General features: G+C 44.8%; 1 protein-coding gene across 1 annotated transcript in view; it reads left to right on the forward strand.

The window, feature by feature from the left end:
* The first annotated feature begins 343 nt into the window (after window positions 1-343).
* LOC124041401 (adhesion G protein-coupled receptor A3-like) overlaps window positions 344-18156 on the forward strand; it is a 209797-nt gene continuing 191984 nt past the window's right edge. The window contains exons 1-5 of the mRNA XM_046358926.1: window positions 344-439; window positions 1459-1530; window positions 1717-1788; window positions 1930-2093; window positions 17291-17504. Of these exons, the coding sequence (XP_046214882.1) occupies window positions 1499-1530; window positions 1717-1788; window positions 1930-2093; window positions 17291-17504 (482 nt within the window). The 5' untranslated portion in view covers window positions 344-439; window positions 1459-1498. The remainder of the gene's footprint in view (window positions 440-1458; window positions 1531-1716; window positions 1789-1929; window positions 2094-17290; window positions 17505-18156) is intronic.

Genomic DNA, 18156 nt, shown 5'->3' on the forward strand with positions numbered 1-18156 from the left:
TCACGTCTTGAATGAATCACAAATGGCGTTTTCGTTGTTAGGAGGCTCGAGTTTGCATCTTAATGTCACAATGAGCTTCCACGCTCGGCCCTGACAAGAGTTCAGCTCAATGTATCTCATCGCTAACTGCCAACCACTTACTGTACTGCCAGATGAGAGGGTTTTAGGGGGCAATCCACCCTCCCTGTCTCCAGCAATGTGACTCTCAAAACCCACAGTGGCATGATAAGTGACCTCCCTTATCTCTCCTCTCTCTCATTCTCTCTCGCGCTCTCTTGCTTACTCTCTCTCGCTCTTTCTCTTCCGCGCCCCCCCCCCTGCCCTCTCTCTCTTTCTCTTTCCCTCTATCCTTCCCTCTCTCTCTTAGGGACCTGAGGAATAATTTGATTAGCACGGTGGAGCGCGGGGCCTTCCGCGGACTGGTGGCTCTGAGGAGACTGTAAGTATGAAGCGGATTGTCATAGTGGGTGGGCTACACGGAACGGCGAGGCCAGGGGTTTTATGGGGGTTAGGGGGCATTGGTAAGGGGAGGGCGGGGAGGGTTATTACCGTGTGACAATTATGACATCATGATTAAAAAAGAAGCAGCAAATTCAATCTTTCCTGAAGTGGTAGATAAAACACACACTCCTCTCTCTCTCTCTCTCTCTCTCTCTCTCTCTCTCTCTCTCTCTCTCTCTCTCTCTCTCTCTCTCTCTCTCTCTCTCTCTCTCTCTCTCTCTCTCTCTCTCTCTCTCTCTCTCTCTCTCTCTCTCTCTCTCTCTCTCTCTCTCTCTCTCTCTCTCTCTCTCTCTCTCTCTCTCTCTCTCTCACACACACACAAACCTAAGCGCACTCGCACAAAGATGGTCATAGATAAACCCTGCAGCGTAAATGACTTAATTCCATGATTGTTAGGAGGTTTTAGGCTGCTGGGGTGTTGCAGCAGGCAAGTGCGCCAGGCTCTGGGAGCAGCAGAGTGCTAATTTAAGTGCTCCCCAACTGGTGATTACTTGAGTGCCTTGCTTATTTTCCCACAGCTGCTCCAGCAAAGCAGCTCTTTAATTACAGAGGGGAAGGGCACAGAGCCACTACAGCCTTCTGTGTGTGCGAGTGCGTGTTTGTGCGCGCGTGTGTGTGCGTGTGTGTGGTGCATAAGTGTGTGAGGATGGATAGTAATGTGAGGGGTGAAGGGGTAACAGAAGGTCAGGGTTGATATCCCACGATCTGGAATAAAGAAACATTGGTCTGGTGGTTTAACATCATAGTTCCTTGAGCTGCTTAAGCTCTCGTTATTACGTTATTATAAGAGGAGACGGCACAAAAATATACACAACACACTTGTTGTCACAGCCAAGCTCATTCTGTGTTATCCATTGCCAGCTCTCCTGTGATGATCAGTGCTCTTAATGCTTTAAGTCAGATGGGCTTGGCTTATCTCTTAGCCATCATTTAAAGTTAGCTTTTTTGTCCTTATAGGGATCTGTCCAACAATCGGATTGGCTGCCTCTCTCCTGAAATGTTTGTGGACCTTGGCAATCTCTCTAAATTGTGAGTAATCTCTAAATTGAAAACATGCAGCACTGTACGCACAATTTGAGATGTTTTGAGATGTTGGATCTATGTTTTTTCTCTTAGATAAGGCTGTTTCAAAGTAACGCAACAGCAGATACTGTGGCTTTTCTACTTGTTCAACGCTAACTGGTTTGATGTGCATTTGCACTGTTTTCCCCACAGGAATCTATCTGGAAATATTTTCTCTTCCTTGCCGGTGGGACTATTCACACACCTCCTGTCTCTCGAAGTCCTGTAAGAAAACAAAATGAAACAACAACACACACACAAACCCACACACACTCTACGAACAGATAGTCAGTCTCACCCAGTAACCAAAATGACACCAACACACAGTGCAGTGATGGTTTTAACGCCGTTGCCGTATCCCCTCAGGCACTTCTCCACAGAGTCTCTGTTCTGTGACTGTCAGCTGGAGTGGCTGCTGCTGTGGGCCAGGGCAAACGGCGTGCTTCTGGGCAACGACACCCTGTGCGTTCATCCCACACACCTCCGCGGCCTGGAGGTCCACAACCTGAGGGAGACACAGCTCAGATGTGGTATGTTATCTCACATCATCCCTATCTCTCTTTAAATAAGGCGTACACAACACCCACACAAGCATTACATTGGCCCCTTTTTTCTGTATATATTTGAAATTGCATTGTCCCACAAAATAAATGAATATTATGACGAATATGGCCTATGATGATGACGATGTCTGAAAGTCTGTGGCTGAATATTCCCTGCTGTCTGTCAAATCACCCCTCTGTGTATGTAAGGTGAGTGAATGGCCCGTGAGGAAGACATGGAGGAGAGCTCTGGGGACTGGTGAGGTAGCTAGCAGTTCTGGTGTTTCCATCTCTGCTCTATGCTGTGCTGTGCTGTTCTGTGTGCTCTGAGCCATAGGGGGAATCACATCTCGTTTCTGATAGCAGCTCTCCCCTTGCCCTGCCCCTATACTCCCCGTATCCTGCACACGCTTAGAGGATATTGCACCGGGATGAGAAAACACGAGTCACTGCTCGAAATGGAAATTGGGGTGGGGTGGTGTGTGTGTGTGTGTGTGTGTGTGTGTGTGTGTGTGTGTGTGTGTGTGTGTGTGTGTGTGTGCGTGCGTGCGTGCGTGCGTGCGTGCGTGCGTGCGTGCGTGCGTGCGTGCGTGCGTGCGCACGAGGAAAACAAAATGTGTTTTGGAGGAAAACAAAATATTGGGTGCTTTTATCAATGTCAATCAAACAAGATTTTGTCGCTGATTTGTACAGCGACAAAACATGAGCATGTAGGGGGGATTGATACAGCAGTTCAAGATACCGGGGTACCTAACGAAAGGTCTTTGATGTTGGAGATGGCATTTGACCAGCCCACTAAAGTTTCTGGAGCCGCATCATGCATCTTAGCGGTGGATTTCTTTAGAATAAGAATGTTTAAAAAAGTAAATTTTCCAGGAAGATTTTAAAGAAGTATTTGGATCCAACCACTTTTTTTTAGAATTGCCTTTTTTTTGGCATACATTAACCAGTTCATTGAATCCAGTAGAATGTCACAAGTATTTCCTAGTAGAAACAGACCAGGTGACAGATACTTTTCCACCTATCAAGGTGCGATGAAGGTAGTCAACGTAGTTCAAGAGGTCAGAGACCACCAGGCATTAGGTCCCGACCCATTTGTCACTCTTTCTAAGTCTTTCATGTGTTTGTTTGGGGAGATTGTTCTATTCACACACTTCTTATCCACGTACCCGACCAGATACATTCTGAAGTTATTCTATGGAATCCTGAGTGTGTGTTTTTTTTGTTCGTTATGTGGAACAATCCAAGTACTTACTGGGTAATTCCACACAGTCGTATGACATGAAGCCAAGAGTGGAATTAGGACGGTTGGAATAGTGAATTGTTCTTTCAGCCTAACGCATCCATTATGGGATTACCGTGCATGCCTCCGTGGGATTTTACTCCCTATACAACAGCCTCCTACAATTCCTTATTTATTTGCTTGGCAAGAGCCATTTTCGATTGGACACAGTGGAGTGCTCTAACAATCTCTTCTTGTAATGTTATTTTCAGCCTATTATCTCCGTATGGGTTCACTTAATGTCATGGAATGCAGCAAGGCTATACTGTGGCCATCAGCACTTCATCACGTATCAGCTGTGTTTGTTCAGCACCTGATGCTATAGGTCAAGGTATTACTGAGAATGGCGGTCGATAAGATGGCAATTGACAAAGCTTACCCCTCCAACTCATACCAAACAAGAGATTTGTCTCTCGTTTCATTATGTTGAACTATTATGTTGAACTATTAGATTGAACTATTAGGTTGAACTATTATGTTGAACTATTATGTTGAACTATTATGTTGAACTATTATGTTGAACTATTAGGTTGAACTATTAGGTTGAACTATTATGTTGAACTATTAGGTTGAACTATTAGGTTGAACTATTAGGTTGAACTATTAGGTTGAACTATTAGGTTGAACTATTATGTTGAACTATTATGTTGAACTATTAGGTTGAACTATTATGTTGAACTATTATGTTGAACTATTAGGTTGAACTATTAGGTTGAACTATTAGGTTGCTCGGGAATTCCATCCGCGCCGTCCTTTTTTAATTTTCTTCTATCGTAGTTCTCCAAAGTGATGTAACGAGTAGCAGATGTAAGGGTGAGCACATTCTAAAGTGTTTCTCCTCCTTTCGCCGGTCTGACATGGCGTTCGGGTCGAGTGTCATTCTCAAGCGAGGGGGAACGGACGGAGGGAGGAGGGAGGGGAGGCTTCCTGCCAGGATCAGGTGCTTCCTCGGATAGGGGGGGGTCAGGGCAACGTCTGTTCAGCTCATCTAACACTGAAATAAGGATCACATGCAGAGACGCACACAAACACGGAGGAATAAAGGAGCACGGGGCCTCTACTTCTGTTTCCTCAAGGCTTCATCAGTGAAAACCAAGCAGGGCCTCTTTGTGGAATTCATTGAAATGAAATACATAGCAGCGATTGGTTGATCCATACACAACCTGGGTCTCTGGTGTAATGTCTGGTGTTATTATTTATTATATTAAGCTACGGCAGTGACATGGTCCTCTCATGGTCACTACAGGCCTTATGCATATAGACCAATATACCCATCAGACCCTGGTTTAAAGTTTAATCAACTCCATATTCTGAAAAAGACAGAGTGTTATCCGAGCAACATCCGAATACAATAAGAAGTGTGGAAAGTGTGTGTGAAAGGGCCTAATCGTATTGAGGAAATGGAAGTGTTGGACTTGTTTTGATTAATTAGGAGATTATCATTTAATGGCTTCCCATCCTGAATGATGTGGCTCACTCACAGACCGATTTAGCAGTTGCGGGTGGATTGGTGGGACTAGCCTGGTCGCAGATCTGTTTGTGCTGTCTTGCCAACTCCTATGGTCATAGTTGTGTTTGGCAAGACAGCACAAACAGATCAGGTACCAGGCTTTGGTGGAGCTGTTCTGTAGTGATTTGAATGGTTTCCTCTGTGGACTACTGCCAGACGTTTGACCATGTGGCCACTCACTGCAGGACCAGCCATAGCAGCTGCTCGGCACGCCCCTCCTGCCAGGGAACACAGGTCAATCTGGTTAGGGGCCTGGGGCTGGGAATTGTTTTAAGATGGTCTTAACAAGGATCATTTAGCTATTTGATTTTGAATTTTAGGACCCCTGTCGGTAGCTATAATTTTGTGTATTTAAAAAAAAATATATATATATATATATGATAAAACATTGAATTTGGCCTGCTATTAGTCCATAGAAACACATTTGATAACAGATTCATACATGGAAAAACAGATTGAAGTGCATGTGTCCTATGTCTGAGAGATAAAATAATTATAATAATTTACCATGGAATGACCCTTTGATGTGGAAATGCCCTATTCACTTCCATTACATTTTCATCCCGGTACCTTCAGAGATGAGTCCGTGACACTTGGGGGTCGTAGAGAAAAATGGAGAACAACATGTTCGTGAGAGTCTCATCTTTCCATAGAGAGGTCATATAAAGTGCATTCAAAAAGTATTCAGACCCCTTGACTTCCACATTTTGTTACATTACAGCCTTATGAAATGTATTAAATAAATAAAAATTCCTCATCAATATACACACAACCCCCCCCCCAAAAAAACAGGCTTTTGGACACCTTTGCAAATTTTGTAAAGATAGAAAAAAAAGTATTCAGACACTTTACTATGAGACTCTAAATTGACCTCAGATGCATCCTGTTTCCCATTGATCAACCTTGAGATGTTTCTACAACTTGATTGGAGTCCACCTGTGGTAAATTCCATTAATTGGATATGATTTGGACAGGCACACACCTGTCAATATGAAGTCCCACAGTTGACAGTGCATGTCAGAACAGAAACCAAGCCATGAGGTCGAAGGAATTGTCCATAGAGCTCTGAGACTGATTGTGTCGAGTTACAGGTCTAGGGAAGGATACCAAACAATTGCTGTAATGTTGAAGGTCCGAAAGAACACAGTGACCTCCATCATTATTAAATGGAAGAAATTTGGAACCACCAAGACTCTCCCTAGAGCTGGCCGCCTGGTCAAACTGAGCAATCGGGGATGAAGGGCCTTGGTCAGGGAGGTGACCAAGAACCCGATGGTCACTCTGACAGAGCTCAAGATTTCCTCTGTGGAGATGGGAGAACCTTCCAGAAGGACTACCATCTCTGCAGCACCCACCAATCAGGCCTTTATGGTAGAGTGGCCAGACTAAAGCCACTCCTCAGTAAAAGGCACATCACAGCCCTCTTGGAGTTTGCCAAAGGGCACCTAAAGCCTCAGACCATGAGATACAAGATTCTCTGGTCTAATGAAACCAATATTGAACTCTTTGGCCTGGCACCATCCCTACGGTGAAGCATCATGCTGTGGGGATGTTTTTCAGTGGCAGGGACTAGGAAACTAGGAAACTAGTCAGGATCGAGGGAAAGATGAAGGGAGCAAAGTACAGAGAGATCCTTGATGAAAACCTGCTCCAGAGTGCTCAGGACCTCAGACTGGTGCGAAGGTTCACCTTCCAACAGGACAACGACCCTAAGCACACAGCCAAGACAATGCAGGAGTGGCTTTGGGACAAGTCCCTGAATGTCCTTGAGTGGCCAAGCCAGAACCCGGACTTGAACCCGATCGATCAAACACCTCTAGAGACCTGAAAATAGATGTGCAGTGACGCTCCCCTCCGACAGAGCTTGACAGGATCTGCAGAGAAGAATGGGAGAAACTCCCCAAATACTGGTCTGCCAAGCTTGTAGCGTCCTTCCCAAGAAGACTCAAGGCTGTAATCGCTGCCAAAGTACTGAGTAAAGGGTCTGAATACTTATGTAAATGTGATATGAGTTTTATTTATTTATAAATTAACAAACATTTCTAAAAACCTGTTTTTGCTTTGTCATTATGGGGTATTGTGTGTAGATTGATGAGGAAAAATAATAATTTAATACATTTCTGATTAAGGCTGTAACGTAACAAAATGTGGAAAAAGTCAAGGCGTCTGAATACTTTAGCGTGTAGCCCAAACCGTTCAGACGCTACAGACAGAGTTGGTACTAGGGGTGTGAACGTGTAAATGTTTAAATGACATTTGGATCGTTATTGTTCATAAAAAATCTCTGGCAAACATTTTTTAACAATTTTTTCATTTACAAAATGTAAATCACAGTGCGGCACAAAACATACAAATACCTTTTGCAACAATGCTGTAAAGTTAGTAGTAGAAAATATTCATCTTTCAAATGATTTGCCACAGATAGACTTTATAGTGCTCCGCAAATCAGCGTCGTTAACGGTTGGAAAAATGGCAGAGTGTGAGACAGGGAAGCGACACCAGCAAAGTCCTGTTTGGCAATACTTGAGAAGGTGGTGAAATGAATGCAATCTTTGCCAGGTGGAATTGAGCTACAGGGGCAGTACAGGTGCAATGCTTAACCATCTGAAAGGAAGTCACCCCCAACCCGTTGCTGGCGGCAGTGCGATAAGGGACAGAGTGAAAAAAAAGTCACAGCACTGATTACAGTTGATATGCATCCATTGTCAATGGTAGAGGATGTCGGCTTCACTGCCTTGATGGCATATCTAGAAGCACACGACAAGATGCCAAAAACTGTGACGGCCTGGATGGAGAAAATGTACAATGATTGCTCTGCAAGTACAGAGTGCGAGCTCTCGAACACCATACGTGGCATTAACAACAGATTTTTGGACATCTATGAACATGCTGTCATACATCACTGCAACGAGCCATCACATTGATAAGAAGCGGGACATGAAGTCCCATGTACTGACAATTGGGAACATAGAGGAGAGGGACACAGCAGAGAACATAAAATGGCATTAACTACCACTGTTGGGGACAGTAGTAAGGTGAGTGCCTTCTGGTAAGTAGCCAGGACTGCGGTAGATCGAACTGCATTGCCCCGTAGCTGTCATACGCAGGATCATATCTGAATTGTGACTTCTCATTTCATGAACATTTTCTTATCGTTTAAATGTTTAAACGATGAAAAAAAGGCAGTTTAAACGTTAAGAACATGTACACATTTGTCACAATTACACATTCATTATCGACTTCTGATTAGTCCCGTGACACTTGTGGGGGTCGTAGAGCCAAACCGTTCGGAACCATCTCCTGGTCTGACACACTCAGCTGTAGCTCTGCCACCTTCCACCACAGTGGATTGAGACGCAGCCCTTGCAAAAAAAAAACATCTCTAGCTTCAACAGACAAATTTCTACTGGGATTTTTGTGCTATGATAATTAGATTTCATCATGGGTGAGGACATCGACTCTAGGGGGTTGTGTTAACTGCAGCCCAGGGATCCTCGCACCATCACACACACTTACTCACACATGCGCGCACACACGCTCGCACACGTACCAGCGTACAAACACACACACGGATAGGGCATTGCCCTGGCTTTTCCTCGTGCCATTACACACACACAATGGCTCAACACCCTTACTTCATCAGCACGCACATACTGTACACACCGGGGAAACACACACACACACACACACACACACACACACACACACACACACACACACACACACACACACACACACACACACACACACACACACACACACACACACACACACACACACACACACACACACACACACACACACACACACTCTCACCCTGGCAGTGTCTGATAGGCACAGGCCATCTGCCACTCGGATCCTTTGGCACTTAGTGTTGATTCAACAGTATGAGCATAATAGCAGGTCAACAGTCCATCACTTTTTTTTTGCTGTGGTACCATTTAGCCAGCTGCAGTCAGCTACAGGGTATGCGGTAGCTCCAGTTCTGCACCACTTCATGTGCAACTACCAAATACATGGCTCTGTAAATGATCAACAAATGAAATGACACTCTAAAAGACATGTAGATTGAGGGCCTCCAGAGTGGTACAGCGGTCTGAGACACTACATTGCAGTGCTAGCAGAGTTACTACAGATCCGGGTTCGATACCGGGAGACCCATGAGGCGGTGCACAATTGGCCCAGCGTCATCCTGGCTAGGGGAGGTTCTGGCCGGCAGACATGTCCTTGACTCCGGTGGCGGGCCGGGAGCATGCACACTGACACAGTCGCCAGGTGTATGGTGTTTCCTAAGACACGTTGGTGCGGCTGGCTTCCGAGTAAGCGAGCAGTGTGTCAAGAAGCAGTGGGTCGTGATTTGGAGGACGCATGGCTCTCGACCTTCTCCTCTCCCGAATACATACGGGAGTTGCAGCGATAGGACAAGATTGTAACTACCAATTGGATATCACGAATTTGGAGGGTAAAAAAGTACAATATGTTGTTTTTTATAAACACATGTAGATTGCATTATCAACAGATGAGTGGTGTTAGTCCAGGAGATGAGGATGTTAATGCTGTACTTTAGTACAGCAGCACATACAGTGGCTTGCGAAAGTATTCACCCCCCCCCCCTTGGCATTTTTCCAAATTTGTTACTTTACAAACTGAAATTCAAATTGATTTTGGGGGGTTTGTATAATTTTATTTACACAACATGCCTACCACTTTGAAGATGCAAAATATGTTTTATTGTGAAACGAACAAGAAATAAAACTTGAATATTTATTTTATTTTACGAGGCAAGTCAGTTAAGAACAAATTCTTATTTTCAATGACGGCCTAGGAACAGTGGGTTAACTGCCTGTTCAGGGGCAGAACGACAGATTTGTACCTTGTCAGCTCGGGGGTTTGAACTTGCAACCTTCCGGTTACTAGTCCAACTCTCCAACCACTAGGCTACCCTGCCGCCCCAATGTACATAACTATTCACCCCCCAAAGTCAATACTTTGTAGAACCACCTTTTGCAGCAAGTACACCTGCAAGTCTCATGGGGTATGTCTCTATAAGCTTGGCACATCTAGCCACTGGGATTTTTTGCCCATTCTTCAAAGCAAACCTGCTCCAGCTCCTTCAAGTTGGATGAGTTCTGCTGATGTACAGCAATTTTAAGTCATACAACAGATTCTCAATTGAATTGAGGTCTGGACTTTGACTAGGCCATTCCAATTACATTTAAATGTTTCCCCTTAAAGGTGAAGGTGAACCTCCGAGGTGAACCTCCGTCCCAGTCTGAAATCTCTGGAAGACTGAAACAGGTTTCCCTCAAGAATTTCCCTGTATTTAGCGCCTTCCATCATTCCTTCAATTCTGACCAGTTTCACAGTCCCTGCTGATGAAACACATCCCCACACTATGATGCTGCCACCACCATGGTATTCTCAGGGTGATGAGAGGTGTTGGGATTGCGCAGACAGCGTTTTCCTTGATGGCCAAACTGCTCAATTTTAGTCTCATCTGACCAGAGTACCTTCTTCCATATGTTTGCAGTCTCCCACATGCCTTTTGGTGAACACCAAAAGTTTGGTTCATTTTTTCTTAAGCAATGGCTTTTTCTGGCCACTTTTCCGTAAAGCTCAGCTCTGTGGTGCGTACGACTTAAAGTGGTCCTGTAGATAGATACTCCAATCTCCGCTGTGGAGCTTTTCAGCTCCTTCAGGGTTATATTTTGTCTCTTTGTTGATTCTCTGATTAATGCCCTCCTTGCCTTGTCTGTGAGTTTTGGTGGGCGGCTCTCTCTTGGCAGGTTTGTTGTGGTGCCATATTCTTTCTATTTTTTAATAATAGATTTAATGGTGCTCTGTGGGATGTTCAAAGTTTCAGATACTTTTTTATAACCCAAAACTGATCTGTACTTCTCCACAACTTTGTCCCTAACCTGTTTGGAGAACTCCTTGGTCTTCATGGTGCCACTTGCTTGGTGGTGCCCATTGCTAAGTGGTGTTGCAGACTCTGGGGCCTTTCAGAACAGGTGTATATGTCCTGACATCATGTGACAAATCATGTGACACTTAGATTGCACACAGGTGGACTTTATTTAACTAATTATGTGACTTCTGAAGGTAATTGGTTTCACCAGATCTTATTTAGGGTCTTCATAGCACGCACCACTTTTCAGTTTTTTACACTTCACCAATTTGGACTATTTTGTGTATGTCCTTTACATGAAATCCAAATAAAAATACATTTAAATTACAGGTTGAAATGCAACAAAATAGGAAAAACTCCAAGGGGGATGAATACTTTTGCAAGGCACTGTATGTCTTGTATTTGCTATTTATATGCATTATGTAATTTCACCATGTGTGTATACATTAGAGTACGTATACATCAAATCAAGGTCAGGCCTCGCTAAATCAACCTTAATCGTTTCTCAGATCATACATTAAAGTATACATTTATTGGCTCTGTTATTGGCTTAGTTTAACCATGGATTGGAGAGATGGATTGGAGCCGTGCCTTTGCATTCTCACTATCTCTCAGTAAGGGTTGAGTAGGTTATTTTCTAAATGTAGTCTGTTACAGTTACTAGTTACCTGTCCAAAATTGTAATCAGCAACATAACTTTTGGATTTTTTTATTATTTTTTAAATTTGATTTACTTCACCTTTATTTAACCAGGTAGGCTAGTTGAGAACGCGTTCTCATTTGCAACTGCGACCTGGCCAAGATAAAGCATAGCACACATACAACAACACAGAGTTTCACATGGAATAAACAAAACATACAGTCAATAATGCAGTAAAACAAAAGAAAACAAAAAGTCTATATACAGTCAGTGCAAATGAGGTAAGTTAAGGAAATAAATAGGCCATGGTGGCGAAGTATTTACAATATAGCCATTAAACACTGGAATGGTAAATCGGCAGAAGATGAATGTGCAGGTAGAGATACTGGGGTGCAAAGGAGCAAAATAAATAAATACCAGTATGGGGATGTGGTAGGTAGATAGATGGGCTGTTTACAGATAGGCTAAGTACAGGTGCAGTGATCTGTAAACTGCTTTGACAGCTGGTGCTTAAAGCTAGTGAGGGAGATGTGAGTCTCCAGTTTCAGAGATTTTTGCAATTCATTCCAGTCATGGGCAGCAGATAATATATGCCATTTAGCAGACGCTTTTATCCAAAGCGACTTACAGTCATGTGTGCATACATTCTACGTATGGGTGGTCCCGGGGATCGAACCCACTACCCTGGCGTTACAAGCGCCATGCTCTACCAACTGAGCTACAGATAACTGGAAGGAGAGATGACCAAAGGAGGAATTGGCTTTGGGGGTGACCAGTGAGATATACCTGCTGGAGCGCGAGCTATGAGTGGGTGCTGCTATGGTGACCAATCAACTGAGATAAGGCGGGGCTTTACCTAGCAGAGACTTGTAGATAACCTGTAGCTAGTGGGTTTGGCGACGAGTATGAAGCGAGGGCCAACCAACGAGAGCGTACAGGTCGCAATGATGGGTAGTGTATGGGGCTTTGGTGACAAAACGGATGGCACAGTGATAGACTGCACCAGTTTGTTGAGTGTTGGAGGCTATTTTATAGATGACATCACCGAAGTCGAGGATCGGTAGGATGGTCAGTTTTACGAGGGTATGTTTGGCAGCATGAGTGAAGGATGCTTTGTTGCGATATAGGAAGCCGATTCTAGATTTAATTTAGGATTGGAGATGCTTAATGTGAGTCTGGAAGGAGAGTTTACAGTCTAACCAGACACCCAGGTATTTGTAGTTGTCCACGTATTCTAAGTCAGAGCCGTCCAGAGTAGTGATGCTGCACGGGCAAGCAGGTGAGGGCAGTGATCGATTGAAAAGCATGCATTTAGTTTTACTTGCGTTTAAGAGCAGTTGGAGGCCACGGAAGGAGAGTTGTATGGCATTGAAGCTCGTCTGGAGGTTAGTTAACACAGTGTCCAATGAGGGGCCAGAAGTATACAGAATGGTGTTGTCTGCGTAGAGGTGGATCAGAGAATCACCAGCAGCAAGAGCAACATCATTGATGTATACAGAAAAGAGAGTCGGCCCGAGAATTGAACCCTGTGGCACCCCCATAGAGACTGTCAGAGGTCCAGACAACAGGCCCTCCGATTTGACACACTGAACTCTATCAGAGAAGTAGTTGGTAAACCAGGCGAAGCAATCATTTGAGAAACCAAGGCTGTCGCGTCTGCCAATAAGAATTGTGTGATTGACAGAGTCGAAAGCCTTGTCCAGGTCGATGAATACGGCTGCACAGTGATGTCTCTTATCGATGGCGGTTATGATGTCGTTTAGAACCTTGAGCGTGGCTGAGGTGCACCCATGACCAGCTCCGAAACCAGATTGCATAGCGGAGAAGGTATGGTGGGATTCGAAATGATCAGTAATCTGTTTGTTAACTTGGCTTTCGAAGACCTTAGAAAGACAGGGTAGGATGGATATAGGTCTATAACAGTTTGGGTCTAGAGTGTCACCCCCTTTGAAGAGGGGGATGACCGCGGCAGCTTTCCAATCTTTGGGAATCTCAGACAATACGAAAGAGATGTTGCACAGGCTAGTAATAGGGGTTGCAACAAATTTGGCAGATCATTTTAGAAAGAGAGGGTCCAGATTGTCTAGCCCGGCTGATTTGTAGGGGTCCAGATTTTGCAGCTCTTTCAGAACATCGGCTATCTGGATTTGGGTAAAGGAGAAATGGTGGGGGCTTTGGCGGGTTGCTGTGGAGGGTGCCGGGCAGTTGACCGGGGTAGGGTTAGCCATGTGGAAAGCATGGCCAGCCGTAGAGAAATGCCTATTGAAATTCTCAATTATAGTGGATTTATCGGTGGTGACAGTGTTTCCTAGCCTCAGAGCAGTGGGCAGCTGGGAGGAGGTGCTCTTATTCTCCATGGACTTTACAGTGTCCCAGAACTTTTTTGGGTTAGTACTACAGGATGCAAATGTATGTTTGAAAAAGCTTGCCTTAGCTTTTCTAACTGCCTGTGTATATTTGTTCCTAACTTCCATGAAAAGTTGCATATGACAGGGGCTATTCAATGCTAATGCAGAACGCCACGGTCAGACAGGTCTGGCGTGAACCAAGGACTATATCTATTCCTAGTTCTACATTTTTTGAGAGGGGCATGCTTATTTAAGATGGTTAGGAAGGCACTTTTAAAGAATAGCCAGGCATCATCTACTGACGGGATGAGGTCAATGTCATTCCAGGATAGCCCGGCCAGATCGATTAGAAAGGCCTGCTCGCAGAAGTGTTTCAGGGAGCGTTTGACAGTGATGAGGTGTGGTCGTTTGGTCGCAGACCCATTACGGATGCAGGCAATGAGGCAGTGATCGCTGACATCTTGATTGAAAACAGCAGAGGTGTATTTGGAGGGTGAATTAGTTAGGATGACATCTATGAGGGTGCCCGTAATTATGGATTTGGGGTTGTACCTGGTACGTTCATTGATAATTTGTGTGAGATTGAGGGCATCAAGCTTAGTTTGTAGGATGGCCGGGGTGTTAAACATGTCCCAGTTTAGGTCACCTAGTAGCACGAGCTCAGAAGATAGATGGGGGGACAATCAGTTCACATATAGTATCGAGGGCACAGCTGGGGGCAGAGGGAGGTCTATAGCAAGCGGCAACAGTGAGAGACTTTTTTCTGGAAAGGTGAATTTTCAGAAGTAGAAGCTCAAATTGTTTGGGTACAGACTTAGCCTGCAGAGCTCTGTATTACTTTCTATCTTTGCAGTAGATTGCAACACCGCCCCCTTTGGCAGTCCTATCTTGGCGGAAAACATTATAGTTAGCAATGGAGATTTCAGGGTTTTTGGTGGTTTTCCTAAGCCAGGATTCAGACATGGCTAAGACATCTGGGTTGGTGTGCTAAACCAGTGAGTAAAACAAACTTAGGAAGTAGGCTTCTAATGTTAACATACATGAAACTATGGCTTTTACGTTTACAGAAGTCAACAAATGAGAGCACCTGGGGGGTGGGAGTGGAGCTAGGCACTGCAGGACCTGGATTAACCTCCACATCACCAGAGGAACAGAGGAGAAGTAGGATAAGGGTACGGCTAAAGACTATACGAACTGGCCGTCTAGCATGTTCAGAACAGAGAGTAAAAGGAGCAGGTTTCTAGGCACAATAGCATAGATTCAAGGCATAATGTACAGACAAAGGTATGGTAGGATGTGAGTACATTGGAGGTAAACCTAGGCATTGAGTAATGAAGAGAGAGATATAGTCTCTAGAGATGTTTAAACCAGGTGATGTCATCGCATATGTAGGAGGTGGAACAACATGGTTGGTTGAGGCATATTGAGCAGGGCTAGAGGCTCTACAGTGAAATAAGACAGTAATCACTAACCAGGACAGTAATGGACAAGGCATATTGATATTAGAGAGAGGCATGCGTAGCCAAGTGAACTTATGGGTCCAGTGAGTGGTTGGGCTGGCTGGGGACACCGCGATTCAGACAGTTAGCAGGCTAACAAGCTAACAGTTAGTAGGCCGGAGCTAAACAAGCTAGCAGCTAGTAGACCAGTGCAAGCTAGCAGTTAGCAGACCAGGGCCCGGCAGTTAAGCAGTTAGCAGACCGGGTTAGCAAGCAAGCAGATAGCAGGGGCTAGAAAGTTAGCCTTTTGGGGGGGACGTCGCGATTGGAGTAAGTCTGTTTTTGCCTCTTCGTGCGCTGACGTCGATAGACCAGTCGTGGAATTAGTAGGGTTCCAAGTAGCTCTAGGTAGCTAGCAGGCCGATATTGTAGCCCTGGAGTATGCTTCGGTGGTAGCACAGGAGCCCTGGTCGGGCTAGCTTCAAGCTAAATTGGTGCTTGCTCTGAGATGGAAACGCTAGCCTGGAGTAGTCATCCGGGATTGCAGTTAGCTAGTTGTGAAGATCCAGATGAAAATGATCAGTTTGCGTTAGGAAACCGGGGATAAAAATAACAGCTCCGTTATTCTCTGGTTAGAGTCACATTGTTCGAACTGGCGAGAGCTTTCCGAGCTGAAGGTTAGCTGATGACCGCTGGCAATGGTTTGCTGACTGATATCTGGTGGTTAGCTGGCTAGCTTCAGTTGAGCGATTCCAGATCCGAAGTAAATAGAAATACTTTAGGAAAACAACGCAGATCCACGCCACATTGGGTGAGGCGGGTTGCAGGAGAGTATTTAGATGATGAGGTTTAGCAAAATATTTCAAAGGATATGCGACGAAAAATATGTAAAACGATATATACAAGGGACACGACAGGACAAAGACGTCTGACTGCTACGCCATCTTGGATTACACAAACTCAGTATCGTAATCTTATTTCTTTCCCCTTAAGAGGCATTGGAAGAAGACAGAATGGACCCATAAAACACATTTAGTGTTTCATCATAGTGGTTTCTGACTTGTGGTCAAACTTGCTCAGGTAGAACAAACTTACAAATTGAAATATCACTGAGAAAACAGAAAGGTATCATAATGTATTTTTTTCGCCAACATGGATTCAAAAGTAAACATATAGTTTGTCTAAAGTATCTGTAACCTTATTACAATGTGTTTCCTTGTAACATAACTGATTACAGTTTAAAACATGTAATCAGATTGCATGTAAGTGATTTACATGTAATCACTTACTCCCCAACCCTGATCTCTGTCAGATTTGTTGCATAGCATTTTGAATGTAGATGTAATGTAGCCGGAGATGTAGGCGTTTGAACTGAATGTATCAGCAGCCGGACATGGGAGAGGTTTACGATTCATGTACTGAATGGCCTTTCACACTGTACTGCTATCACTCTCCATTGATCTGAATGGAACTGAAGGTAGAGCGTTGCTTAACTGGCTCCTTGGAGCATGTCCAAGGAAGTGTCTTTATGTGTCCAATCGAACATGTTCCCTGTGTTCAGTGGAATTCTCAAGGTACCACAGCGAGCCAGTACACTGCAATGATCTCAGATCAGTATGTAGAAGTGTGTCCGTGCATGCAGCGCCAGGCAGTGCTAGCATTTTCTAAGCTTTTCCTAAAACTTTTGAACCCTTGACCTGCGTTTTTATATAGCCAACATCCACAAAAATCATAATTATTATGGTAGTGACTGATTTGAATGACTGTAAATCCTCTATATTCCCCAACAGCTTTCGTTAATTCTCCTGATTGATAATGTGTGTTTTTGTGTAAGTGTATTTGTCCATATTGTATGTTTATATTTGTGCGTTCACATTTGCAATACCGTATTACTGACATGATTTCAGTCATGGAGAATCATTCACCTTGATTCCCCTCCTCCCCTCCCATTCCAATACCGCACCAGTCTCTCCTTCTCTCTGGATGAATGAGTTCTACCCTTCCCGTCCTCTACTCCTCTCCCTGACCCTCTCCCTGGTGTCTTCCTCTCCTCTCCAGATGAGCCTCTGGAGCTGCCCCTGTTTCAGCTAATCCCGTCCCAGAGACAGGTGGTGTTCCGTGGGGACCGGCTGCCGCTGCAGTGCACTGTGTCCTACCTGGACCCTTCGGTCACGCTGCTCTGGCACCACAATGGCGACGTCGTCCACAGCAACCAGGACAGGGGCGTCTACGTAGAGGATACCCTGGTCCATGACTGCTGCCTGCTCACCGGGTAGGGGGAATCGGGGACGTGAGTGGAGAGATAATCTCTCTCGCTCGCTGTGGCACAGACACACTCATGCGTTACATTTGTGCAATGCAGCACTCACTCACACACACATGCGGTACAGTTTTGCAGTACATGACCACACACTCACAACACTGCATCTCGCTAACCATGCTCACAAGCACTAACAGACAATCGCACGCATCAGAAATACACTCTTCCCCTTCTCTCCCTTATTGTCGCCGAGATTTACCTTGTGTAATCGTCCGCCCTTGATAGGGATCTGAAAGGACAGGGACAGAATTGGGTTGACCGCGTGCCACTGTCTCTGAAAGCTAATCTGTGCCCCTCTCAGGACGTTTGCCGAGCGCTCCGGGAACGTTGCCGGAGTGCTTGGCGATCACAAGCTAACAGGAACAGTTGCTGACTCTTAATTACAGTGATAATGGGAGCAGCAATGCTGGTTTTCTCACATTTCGGGGCCTGTTGTCGCGTTTCCTCTTCCTGTCTTTGTTTTCTCTCCATGCTGTTGTTACTGTTAGCTTGGCGGCAGACCTGGTTTCAAATACTATTTAATATCATTTAAAATACTTTATCTGCTTGCCTGGCTTATTGGACCAATCACATCTTCCCAAATCTTCCCAAACCTGTAAAACCC

The sequence above is a fragment of the Oncorhynchus gorbuscha genome, linkage group LG08, assembly GCF_021184085.1.
Source record: "Oncorhynchus gorbuscha isolate QuinsamMale2020 ecotype Even-year linkage group LG08, OgorEven_v1.0, whole genome shotgun sequence".
In the NCBI taxonomy this organism is placed as follows: Eukaryota; Metazoa; Chordata; class Actinopteri; order Salmoniformes; family Salmonidae; genus Oncorhynchus; species Oncorhynchus gorbuscha.